This window comes from Lycium barbarum, chromosome 2 (assembly GCF_019175385.1).
Source record: "Lycium barbarum isolate Lr01 chromosome 2, ASM1917538v2, whole genome shotgun sequence".
NCBI lineage: Eukaryota > Viridiplantae > Streptophyta > Magnoliopsida > Solanales > Solanaceae > Lycium > Lycium barbarum.
The window spans coordinates 7,420,667-7,434,001 of record NC_083338.1 but is presented as its reverse complement, the minus strand read 5'-3'; the positions used below and the strand labels follow the sequence as shown (position 1 = coordinate 7,434,001).

Genomic DNA, 13,335 nt, shown 5'->3' with positions numbered 1-13,335 from the left:
AAGATGAGAATTCTTGAACACAATAAGATTGAATTGGCAATTTCTTGAAGCCAGACATTAAAGGAACAAATTCGCTATTAGAATAAGCAAAATTTCAATCACCGCGCTTAATTAGTAATCCGTTAATGCATTCTAGTTAGTTCTAATTCCATAAAAATATAGACATTAGATTAATTTGAATCGGCGAGTAGAAACTCAAAGATTCTTACAAGCAAAATTAAACCTGTCAAATAATAAACCAAATAATGCAATTAGTCAATTTAAGTAGACGCACAACGGGATTGTTAGTTGACTCATAGCTATGTAGTCAATCCTCAAATTGATTTCATCAACCTAAAAGACTTATGTTTGTTCAATTTACTTGCTTACATTATATTTTCGCAGTAGTATACGTAGATACAAAACTTTTAAGGGAAATCTCTAGAATAATTAATTAGTATTTGCTTAATCTGGATGACAGTTAATAACAAGTCTTTGTGGGTCGCTACCAGTGTTTTAAAAGGCGAGGGCGTAAGGCGGGACGTTTTACGTCTGCCTCAGTGAGGCGTAAGCCCCATGGGATTTTAATTTTTAGTATTTTATAAAATGATATAATTATAGTAAATACTTTTAAATAGGTGAAATAGCGTAAAAAATTGAAGAAAACTATAAATAAGTGATATATATATATATATGCTCCACCCCCACAAAAAAACTAATTAGAACAATCTATTATATGTTACTTACAAGTACAAGTGACTGCTCATTACTTTTTTGAGATAGTAGAAGACAAGATAAATAATTGGAAAAGAATATATATTAGGCATTCTAGCAATAAAAAAAGGTCTTGACTTTTAAATTTAATGTTTCAATTCCTTTTTATAACATTTGAGTAATTACATGTTGACTTTTGAAAATTTGGGCATTGTATTAAAGACTTATTTAACAAATTTCGTTTTAGTTTGAAGAAATTTTTTAAGCTTACGCCCCAACAAAAAAAACTCGCCCCAAACGCCCCGAATTGCTAGGCGTACGCCTTTGGAAACTTTCGCTCCGACCCATCACCCCGGGGCATTTTTGGTACGCCCCGCCCCAGGGCTCGCCCCGAAAACGCCTTTTAAAACTCTAGTCGCTACTAAATCTCATCATTTTATAACTTGTCGATACATTACTTCAACCACCTATTGAGATAGCACAAAACAGTGAAAGGGAATATGATAAGAGGTTACCAGACCAAATCTGGAGAATGTGACAGGAAAACATCAAGCCCACCATCACTGACCACTTTGAGCTGAAGCATAGTGTGGTCCAATTCTACTAATGTCACCTCGAACTACATCAGACTCACTTTGTTCCCAATCTGAATGTAGCAATAAATTATACGTACAAAAACTAATTCTTTTTCCAGTCTCTCCATTGGCTTAATGTAGCAACTAAGAAAAACATAATGTTAATGCAGAACTTGCATTGCAACAACTGCTTGAAGTAAACTAATGAATGATTGAAATTGGAATGATCAGCCCCAAATTCTTCCAAGGGGTGAATAGCTTGTGTGATGGTCAGATAATTACAGTTTATCTAGAGACTCCTCATTGGAGACCAGTTCTTCTAGACATGGAAAATTAGGTGGCAATGACAGTAACGGTTTCTCTCCTGATAATCCTTTCAGTGCCAATGCTAAAGAATACCCTAAAGCCCGGGCCACTGGTACTGCCACTGCATTTCCTACTTGTATGTACCTAAGAAACATGAAATGAGTTCAAGTCAAACCCTGCAATAAAAAGAATGTTGCTATAGATTTTCAAGTCTACAATGTTCCATAACGAGATAACATGTCAAAACAACTACGCCTCATTCCCGAATAGAATTTGTGGAAAATGTCAAAATTACATGCTGATATAGCATAAGATTAGATTTGCATCCAACCAAACAACTCAAATGAACCTCTTTACATCCGTTAAGAGTCTTCAAAACTATAAGCTGATTAGATTATATTCTACTCCCTCGTCCCGCTTTATGTGGTACCGTCTGACGGGCATAAAGTTTAAGAAAGGAAGACATTTGAAACATGTGATTTTGAACAACCTTTAGATATTTGTGTGGTTATACATCATATCATTAAGGGTAAAATGCAAACTTTAAAGTTAAATTATTTCTAATATGGAAACGGTGACATTTTTGGGACATACTAAAAAAGAAAGCATTCACAGAAATTGGGACAGAGGGAGAACATTACATATAATAAATATATCATCTGGTGAGCTAATTGTTTTTTATGGAAGTCGATAAATAGATCATACAACGCAGGCTAGCTGGATGCTCGAGAAGGTGTTTGAGGCAAGGGAGTAAGTCAGGCAGATGCAAATTGATGGCCACTCTAAGCAGTCTGATTAGGCAATTCTACAAGCAATCTTTAGGGCCTACCCCAAGATGGACTGGAAGTATCTCAAGTGCAAGAATGCAACCAGACCAAAATCTATTTTTACTCTCTGGATATATTTACATGGCCACGTGGATACTGTAGATAATTTTGCAAAAAGGGGCATCAATGTGGATCCTACTTGTGTGTTATGCAGAGTACGCCAGAAACTAGTTCTGCTCAGGATGAGACTTCTAACTTGGTTGCAGGAACCTCACGTCTAACAAGCTACCGAAGGGAACTCCAGGAAGGCTAGGGTGATGAAGCAGATCTACACTGAAGCAATTTATACTATCTGGACTGAGAGGAATACCATGGTGTTTGATAAAGTTGAAAGGGATTCTATTGCATTGGCTAAAGAGATAGCCTGCATATGCAATGTGACAGTAACTGGAGCAATGAGAAATTACCTGCAGACTTTAGTTTTCTAATGAGGATACCCTCCCTAGGAGGTGAGCCTCTCATATGGCAGTTTTTGGCTAGAATGTGATACTGTGTCTTGTTTTCTTTTGAAAAAGCAAGCTGTTATGCAGCTTTGTGTTATGTAATGCCCAAAAAAATAAATAGATCACACAAATACACCATCAACTGGTCACTATTATGATAAAAATGTTACCTTTCTTTTATTGGTCCTGTCAATTTGTAGTAATCAGGGAAACCTTGCAGCCGTGCATTTTCACGGATAGTAAGCACTCTGTCCTGCAATGGATGTAATACGGCCTGAAAGGGGGTCAAGAACAACAAGCATCAGGCTATACCAAGTAAAGATGCACAAGTGTAATTTTGAGACAACTTGCAAAGGCAAAGGTACCCGATTGTGGGGCTGTGCTCTTGTAACAATTGTTGAAACTATTTCGTCCCACCATAAACGACCAAAAGGCCTGCATAATATCAAATACCATGACAACAATAGAACGATTATGGTGGGTCAGGGGTAGTAGTGCAAGCTAAATCAAATTAGGAGAACATTGTATCATTACTTTGGTGAAGTACCACGAACAAAAGTCATCGCGTAGTCAGGGACCTGTGAAGTTGAAGAATCATAAGAAATAAAAACAACCATCAAAATGATATGGTAGCACAAAAAGCAAATCATACCAAAGGCTTTCCCGAAGTAAGTTTTACTCTTTCCACATCCGGATCCCATTCAACAATATTGTCAGCACGAACACGAACCCCGGGCAAGTCCCTGAAGTTCGCACCCTATAATCATGGAAGAAGGAATCAACAACCCAAAGGATTTACTCATATCAAAACCACAAATAGCAGGAAACAACAGTGTATATTACCTTTCGCTTGGGAATTTGACATACACGCTGATAGTCATCTTCATTTAACTTAAGAGGCCGATGATCATACAAAACAGTACCCAATGTACCTATGATATAAAAATGCAAAGAAAATATAAAAAAGGCTTAAACCACTATTCAACGTATCTGAAGGTCTAGACGTATTTAGCTATTTCAGGAAATACCTAATTACACAATGGAAAGTTCCAATATTTAAACGGTATGACTTTTAGGGCCTGATTGGAAATCACACTGTAATTACTAGGAGAGTATAGTAACTACAATGACTTGTCTGTTTGTCATATTGTTATGTCATGTCTGGATACACAAGTGTAGTTCCAAAATTTGGTCATTTTTATTTTACATACACTAATTAAAAAAAATTAAAGAACATGTAAATATTATTCAATGTGTGACAAAGATATTATATAAGAAAATATTAAAAATGAAATAAGAAAGAATTAAAAAATCAACTGGTAACTAAGCACAATTCAAGGAGAAAATTTAAAATATGAATAATAAAACTTAAATGGTGATCTAGGAATAAAATTAAGATATCATTAACGACATCTTTGGGCACATACCAGGCATATCTAGGAAAATTTACAAGCTTTCACATTAAATTAACGATTCCAAGCGCATAACTAATGAAACTTCCTAGGCTATTATGCATCGTATATCTGGTTTTGACTCGAGAATTTTAGGTACATGTGATATAAGGTATAGAAGTCATTGATCAATGCCTAAGGGGCAAGAACGAGACCAATATAGAAGTAGCATTTTATCAAGAGACTAATATGTGATGCACAGTGAATAACTTTAGCATAAAATCTAATATATCTAACCGCATATTGATACTACTGCTCCTAATCACAATCTATTAAGGAAATATATATTATTGTGCACCAAAGAGTGGTCTAAAAGACAATGAAGTGGATAAAAACCGAGACATGGTTTAAATACTAGTAGAAACAAATGATTTCTTCTCGTTTGCCAAACTTTATTGGGAAGATACCCAATAATGAGTTGGTGGTGAAATAGTCCAGGTGCACACTAGTTGACTTGAACACTACAGCAAAATAATATTGCAGTTAAGCAATTTATTCAGACACAATACTACCAAGATAAATCAACTTACCGTCCCTCGTTAATCTTATGAAACGTTGAAAGTCAGATTTGGGCTCATCAGTATATGGCATTTCATCCCTTGGCTCATTATTTTCCACCTAAAAATCAAAATTATTTGCATAAAGAAAGGAACACAGCCATATCAAGGTTATGTTGAACTGATTGGAAGTCCATCTTTTAAGCAAATTCATTGTCTATTACATACAGGAGGAAGATCTGAAAGGGCATCCTCAAGAAAAAGTTCTTTCTTTAGCTTGACCTTCGGGCCCTCTTCATATGCTACTGCATTTAACTGTATTCAGATTCAAAATCGCATTCAGCCAATAGCAATATGAAAGATTATGCGGCATTATAATAAATTCGGTGGGGTACCTCAAATTCTGTGGGAACGCCACGTCTCACAGCAACATTATGTGTCGGCAACGGATATTGTGGCAATTTCTGGAGGACAATAAGAGACTTAAGGTGAGCACAGAGAAGAGCAAGAAAAAAACATATAAGAATAACTGTTTTTATTACCTCTGAAGAAAGAGCACCCCACGTAAAGACACGCATACGAAATTGTGGAAGTCCATACGCCCCAGCTACCATCATTCCCATCCGTGCTTGATAGTTCATTCCAACAAGCCTGCTCAATGCATATCTTCCCAGGAAACCATCTGCAAACTTGACCATGTCCACCACATTTTCCATTAACACGAACCTTGGTTTCAAGAACTCCACAATGCCCATGAATACTTCAAGTTGTTTATTTTTCGGATCTTGTAATGGATTCTGCTTATCTCTAAAACGATTAAACCCACTTATGCCCTGGCAAGGAGGGCCTCCACATATGGCATCAACTTCCCCCTAATTATAGCCGATCAAAATCAGAAAGCTAAATTCATATCCTGGAGATCCAGAACTACAAGAGATAGAAAGAAGCAAAGGAAGGTAACTTACAGGCAATGGCAAAACACTTGTTTTGAAGCCCTTGGTCACAAAGTCCTTTATTTTCTTTTGGCAACCACTATAAGCATATAACAAGCATTAGATAAATATATAAATAATGCAGAACATGGATTCACAATTTGTTGCTTAGTTTGGAAATCATACTCTAAGCCCTCTATTGGCTCCCAAGTGTCTTCATCTGGGCCATAACCCTTCCAACTTACCTAGTCACAATACGTAAGTGAAGTGATATGAGGAACAAACAGAAAACACATTAACTTGTATACAAAGTCTTGTGTTGTTCACCAGTAGTAGTCTATAAAATATATACCGAAGAGTTATTGGTATAGTAGGCAAGTTAGGATGCAAAAGCTTCCAGATATGGTGAATAAATACCTTAAAGTAAAGGCCAGGCTTCTTTATTTCCTTTGGGTCTCCATAGCAAACTTCTGAAATCTCTTGCACCTCAAAAATTTCACCTTCTTCCACATCACCAGATCCCTCATCCTCATCTCCACCATCATTGTCTTCCTCCTCATCCTCAACTTTCAGCAACGGGTGTGGTGGGGTATTGCTTTTCAACAAGGAGCAGGATGCACAAAGCTGCTCCCACTCTTTCAAAAGCAATAAGAAATCTGAGGCAGCCTCATTCCTGACCTACAAAACCCATAAAATTTCTTCAATCAGAGAACAAAAAGAAGATAGATAAACATATCGTCCCATCAGTCATTACCTCTGTCTCCGGGTGGTTCACTTTCAAGCTATCACAAGCATATCGATTTAGGTCAACAGCCCATTTCTGCAGTCAAGATATATAAACTGTTAAGACAGCAAATTAAATCGAAGTATTCCTTTTATGATAGCTTAAGCTTTTGGATAGAATAGTCACACACTTTGACATGATACAAAACAGTAAAGGTGATGCAATCAAATCTCTTTATCACTCTTCAAAACTTGGTCTTTCCACAAGCTTGGCCCATCAGAAAACTGGGCGCATATGTGAAGGGGTGTATTGATTACACATTTAAGTAAATAAAAGTGTCATCTCTAATAATTTAAAGTTTTAGATAAGGTGGTTACCTAATTCAACAAAAACAAACACAAAACTGGAGAAAGGACAAACCAACCATATTGGATAATAGAACATACTGTGACAAGTTTAACACCGCAATTGTCAGCACCCAAGCACAGCCCAGTGGACATTCCTCCACAACCTGAATAGAGATCCAAGAGCTTCTTTTCTTGCTTCTGTTCATTAACCTCTGCAATATCACTGTCGCTTGATATGGTAGAATCTGATTCACTATCAGGACTTGAAACATCTGCAAAGATAGTACAGTCCCTACTATTTCAGAGAAATAACTAATAGACGTCTTCGGAAAAAAGGAAAATGCTTTCTTCAAAAACTATTTTCAAGTTTTGGTTGGTGAGAAGAATCAAAAGACTATCTATTAAAGATTAATTAATAATGTCAACAAATTAAATAGTGTTCTGCATAGAAAATTTGATTAAGTATTGATTGGAGGAAAAAAAAGAAAAATTGAGATATTTTGTTTTGTTAAATCAAATGTACCTTTAAGAAAACAATGGACTTTAGTTATTTTGTTCATGAAAAGTACACTTTATGAAAATACCTGATGGTAAGCTAATAAAGGATGAGTATGGAAGCAGGTACTTCATGTCATAGTAATAGTCAGATTCTGATCTCAAGCTTTCCTTCAACTGTAAGCTTACCTACAAACAATATCCAACACACATTAGTGTTGCTCCCCAAAAGCTAGCTCATAAGGAGAAGATTGCTCAACACCATATAAGCAGACCACCAATCTATTCCCAATCAATGTGGGACACTAACCCACTCTGACACCCCCACCATCCCTTCACACCCAAGCCCAACTGGAGCGTGGACAATACAATATGGGGTCTCAAATGGTGAAGGAACTAGCTCTAATACCATGTAAAGATATGGCACTTGGTTCTAGCTCATGAGGAAAGGATTACCCAAGTCCATATAAGCAGCCCACCAGTCCATTCCCAAACAAATGTGGAACTCTAACCTAACCCGCTCTATCATTAAGTGCTTACATTTGAGGATATCGGAACAATCTTGATTTTCTTTACAAGGCAATCTAGAGGGTTGTCATCCTTCACTTCTGATAGGAATACACGCTTGTTGTCGATAAATTGGTCAAGAGCTTTAATTACCTGATGAAAGAACAAAGGTTACAGGCACCAAAATATTGTGATGATGAGAAGAACTAGCCTCATAAGTTAGGTATTTTCTTACAGTATCCTTGGCTCTGTAAAACCATTGAGCAGTAAAATACTTTGTACCATCAACACCTTGAAAAAATTCAACAATCTTGCATATGTAATCATCTTCACCATCTGCAGCCTATATAATTAAAAAAAAAAAAGGAAAAAACAATTATTGATCTTCATATCAAATGATCATATACCTCTAATTAGAAAGAACCGTTAGGGAGATTTAATGCATGTAATTATGGAGGTTTTCCTGCTTTAAGGTATAGATGTAATTTATTTTCACAAATAACTTGTGGAAGGAAAACTTCTTTTGCAAAAAATTAGACTTATCAAAATGGTAAAAAAAAATCAATTAGATTCTAGAAAATCCAAAAAAAAAAAAAAAAAGAAGAACAAGAAGGTAATGTGGTAGAGATAGTTATTTTTCAAGGTGTAGTCAATTCCGAACCCAAAGACTAACTATACTTAATTGTAGCATTCACCTTTACATACGCATCATCCCCGAGTTTATAAAGCTGATTGTCAACCAATGCCTGGGTAAAATGGTTCTTAGCCTGGATTAATTGGTCGGAATCATCTTGACTGGACAAAGTACAACATATATAGCATAAATATCAAATGGCACCAATATAAACTAGATGAAACTAAAAGAGAGGGAAATTCTATTGTGCAATGCACAACTTTCTTTAGCCTTTGCAAACTTACCAATTTAAGTTCATAGCTGCAACATTTGACTTCACCTGATCCTGCTCATCAGTAAAATAATAAAGTATTATATTAATGTTAAATAACAACTAAAACAACAACAAGAAATGTTACCAATAAGCACATGGCACTAAGCAGTACACTTTATTCATAATGTTGTCTTGATTAATATTTCAAGATGCTAAGTATTTTTGTTTTCTATTGTTGCATTCTTCAAGTTAAAGCATTTTCTTATCAGTTAGACCCAAAAACCGAACTGTTAAGGACCCTAAACCAATTAACCAAAAACCGATAATGAATATCTTATTGATTTGGTTATCAGTTTAGCGTACAAATCGGAAACAGATAAACTGAACCGATAATACACAAAACCAAATCGAATCGATTGATAAGCACCCCTAGTTCGGGCATGTAAAGAGAAGATGTACATATGCCCCCATTAAGGAGGTGTAAGAGGTTGGCAATAGTGGGTGCAAGGAGGGGCGGCAGATGGAGGCCACAATAGTATTGGGGATAGGTGATAGTTTGGAGCACCGTATTTGCGTCCAGCAGTTTTAGTGTTATTCTCATAATTTCTTGTTCTTTGATTTTTGATAATTATTTGTTGTTTCTTGTACTTCAACTATCATATAATTTAGCTGTGATTATTGTTCCTTTATTTCAGAATGTTATGTAATGCTTTCCTTACTATTTGCCATGGTTTCTTCACTTCCGCATTTTATGCGTCCAAAATTGCTCTTGCATGCTTTCCCTTCCTTATTTTCCTTTGTCTTTGAGTTGAGGGTCTATTAGAAATAACATCTATACCTTCACAAAGTAGGATTAAGGTTTGCATACATACTACCTTCCACAGACCCCGCTCATGGAATTATAATGGGTTTGCTATTGTTGTTTTTTGTTTGATAATAAAAATGTTTGGGGTCAATTGGATGCACATCAACTATTCCACCAAGTATTATCCTTCACAGGTAAGTACTAGGTAATTCTATCCTCAAGATTTAGGAAAATAGGACATTTGTTTATTAAAACAAATACTCTCTATATTTCATTTTACATGGTGATGTTTGACAAACATGTGATTTAAACTACTACTAAATTAAATTAAATAGAATATTCATCAAAGAAAGAAAACATTAAATTGTTGAAGGAAATATTAAAATATTTGATTGTGGTAGAAAATATCAGGTTAAGTTTAGGTGAACTTATTTGACTTAACACAAAACTAAAGAAAAAAAAAATTATGATCTTAACCATGCTATAAAATTCATGTAGCTGTAGAACGTTTGAAGCTGTTTTAAAGAGTGTTTGGTATGGAGGAAAATATTTTTAAAACATTTTCTCTAAAATCAAAAACATTTTCTTGGGATAACACTAGTAGTCGTAGTATTACTCTTGCAGTTTCTTGCCTTTCGATTTCTGTTAATATTTGTTGTTGATTGTCCTTCTCAAGGTAGAGGTAAGGTCTGCGTACAACCTACCTCAGACTTCACATTGTGGGATTTCACTGGGTATGTTGTTGTTGTATTTTCCTTCACACCAAGCACACCCAAAATGTCAAAACATTATTCTTGTATTCTCTTATTCTTAGATTTCTATTACAGCCGCCCTACCTTCAAGGTGGGGGTTAGGTCTGCGTACACTCTAACCTCCCGAGACCCCACATGGTGGTATTATAATGGGCTTGTTGTTGTTGTTATTACTAGATGTTATTTCTTTAACCTCAGTTACATTATTATATTGCTATTGTTTTTGTTTGATGCTACTGCCTCTTTTTCTTCTTTCTTTGAGCCAATGGTCTCTCGGAAACCGACTCTCTACCTAAGGTAAAAGTAAGGTCTGCGTGTACTCTACCATTCGAGACCCCACTTTGTAAGATGAACCTATATATCTGTAAGACTGTAACTTCATTAATATCCTATTAATACTGTAATAATGTTCATAAGTTCTCTCACAAAAATTAGGAGAAAAAAATAAGAACTGTAATACAAACAGTAATATGCAATGCAAAAGTAAACCTTTCTAATATTGTGCAATGAAAGCACAGGATTTCCAAATATAGAAAAATCATAAACTGAAATAAAAAAAATATTGAAAAGCTAAACTATCCATATATACTTAACTTCATTGATATCCTATTAATACTGGAATAGTGTTCATAAGTTCTCTCACATAACAACAACAACAACAGCAACAGAATGTACACAAACTTTACTCCTATTTCATCAAGTAGTCAATACTGACATCACAATTTGTTTTACACTTTTCACTTTTCGAGAGTAAAGCTTCTTTAAATTTTTTTAATAAAATTTACATATTTGGGGTAGGGTGGATGAAATGGAGGCTAGCTTCAGGAGTGCTATGTGACAAGAAGGTGCCACCACAACTGAAGGGCAAGTTCTACAGAGTGGTGGTTAGACCGGCTATGTTGTATGGGGCGGAGTGTTGGCCAGTTAAGATCTCTCACGTTCAAAAGATGAAAGTTGCCGAGATGAGAATGTTGAGATGGATGTGTGGGCACACTAGGAGCGACAGGATTAGAAATGAGGCTATTCGGGATAAGGTGGGAGTGGCCTAGGTGGAAGACAAGATGCGGGAAATGCGACTGAGATGGTTTGAGCATGTGAAGAGGAGAGACATAGATGCCCCAGTGCGGAGGTGTGAGAGGTTAGCCATGGATGGTTTCAGAAGAGGTAGGGGTAGGCCAAAGAAATATTGGGGAAAGGTGATTAGACAGGACATGACGCAGTTACAGCTTACCGAGGACATGACCTTAGATAGGAAGGTGTGGAGGACCCACATTAGGGTAGAAGGCTTTAATATAAGTCTCGTTATCTTTCCTTATTAGTAGGCGCATTAGCACATTATAATTTCTTGTGCTCTGATTTATGTTATTATTTGCTACTTTCTGTACTTTGATTACTCTATTTTATCTGTGCCGCTTTCGTTATTTGCATTTCCATATCGCTTTGAATTCCTTGATTATCCTGTTTTACTGTGTCGCTTGCATTATGTCATTGCAATATCATTTTGAATCTTTTAACCTTATCTGACTCTCTTTTTATGCTTCTATTGAGCCGAGGGTCTCTCGGAAACAGTCATCCTGCCTTGGTAGGAATAAGGTCTGCGTACATTCTAACCTCCCCAGACCCCAAGATGTGGGATTTCACTGGGTTGTTGTTGTTGTTGTTACATATTTGGAAATTATATAAAAAAATATATATTATCAGTCGCCATAATTAATCATTTAAAATATTTTTAAAAAAACATATGAAAAAATTAAAGTCAAATAATAAATAGTTTGAATCTCAAAAAGTGAAAAATATAAAAAAAAATGAAATGAAGAGAGTAGTACTGTAATACGAACAGCATTGTCAAACTATCTATCTATATATACACGTAACCTTGTTCATTAAAAAGTACAGTAATACCTTTGTAATGTAGCGATGAGGATATTGCTGCTTCGCTTGTGCCTCCGTTACAGCTTCACCAGAAAACTCACATTCCTGCTCCTCATTCGCCTGCACAGCTCGTCTCACCTTATTCTTAGGAGACGATTCATCGTTGGAGCTCTCACATACTGATTCCTCATCTTCATCATCATCATCTACTATAATCTCATCCTCACACTCAACTGGAGAAGCAGCAGCTAAGGTAGCTTTCTCAACAACTGCATGTTGCTCTGTTTTCTCATTTACCGTCGTTGAAGTAGAAGAAGGTTTACGTTTGCTCTTCTTTTTTAACTGTGAAGTAGTGGAATCTGATGATTCCGGTGACTTAGCCAAAGAAAAAGAACCTTTACGTTTGCTCGGCATTGTGTTGAGGAATTTGGGTGCGCTCCAGTGAAGAGCGAAAGAAAAAGTACCGAAAGCGTGAGATGTATTGTGTTGTAGGGGATATATATTGGTAGCACTCCCTCCCTCTCAAAACTCAAAAATATTTATTTTTATTTATCCGAGGTAAAATTAAACAGTTATTCCGTTTTAATTTATGTTATATAGTTAGTTTAATTGTTTCTCAAATAAAGAAATATTGTATATCATTTTTTTGTTGATAGAATAGAAAGAAAAGTGTATCGTATAAATTGAAACAGAAGGAGTAGCTTTTTCCCATTTTATACTTGAATTAATTACATTTATAGGCTGATTTTGTGAGAAGTTCACAATTCACATATCAATATTTAAGAGATTTCATCATTCGTGGAGTAAATATTTATTGAAGAGAAAATATGATAAATATGTAAATAGTTAAAATGCTACTCTTATAAATATTTTTTTAATGGGCATATAAATAAAAATGCAATAAATATTTTAAGATGGAAGGAATGTTTTTTTGGGACTTGGTGAAAATTTGAAATTTAATGGTTAATATTGAAATTTAAAGAAAAGCGGGAACCGGATTGGAAGGCATTTTTCGGAAGTGGATTAGATTTTGTGGCGTCACGTCCGGTTAGTGATTAGCTGTGTGACTGTGTCGTGTGTTGTTTGATAAATAATTTATTTTCTTATATTTATAACTCATTTGGCCATGAGAATTATTTATTTTTTCTGGAATAATTTTCTTTTATTTTATTTCAATGGAGAGTGAGAAAGTATGGAAAGCTTGAGAGTTACTATTGTGTTG

General features: G+C 35.6%; 1 protein-coding gene across 1 annotated transcript; it reads right to left on the bottom strand.

The window, feature by feature from the left end:
* Positions 1–1,264: 1,264 nt before the first annotated feature.
* On the bottom strand, positions 1,265–12,603 carry LOC132626038 (DNA (cytosine-5)-methyltransferase CMT3-like). Its single transcript, XM_060340755.1, has 21 exons — positions 12,144–12,603; positions 8,716–8,756; positions 8,493–8,592; positions 8,033–8,140; positions 7,831–7,950; positions 7,380–7,479; positions 6,895–7,067; positions 6,479–6,544; positions 6,142–6,402; positions 5,911–5,969; positions 5,758–5,824; positions 5,335–5,664; positions 5,188–5,256; positions 5,021–5,107; positions 4,826–4,913; positions 3,688–3,776; positions 3,497–3,601; positions 3,379–3,422; positions 3,210–3,279; positions 3,015–3,118; positions 1,265–1,718 (listed from the first exon to the last, which is right to left on the bottom strand). The coding sequence occupies exons 1-21, from the start codon at positions 12,525–12,527 to the stop codon at positions 1,547–1,549; spliced, it is 2,637 nt and encodes an 878-aa protein (XP_060196738.1). The 5' UTR covers positions 12,528–12,603; the 3' UTR covers positions 1,265–1,546.
* Between the last annotated feature and the right edge of the window lie 732 nt (positions 12,604–13,335).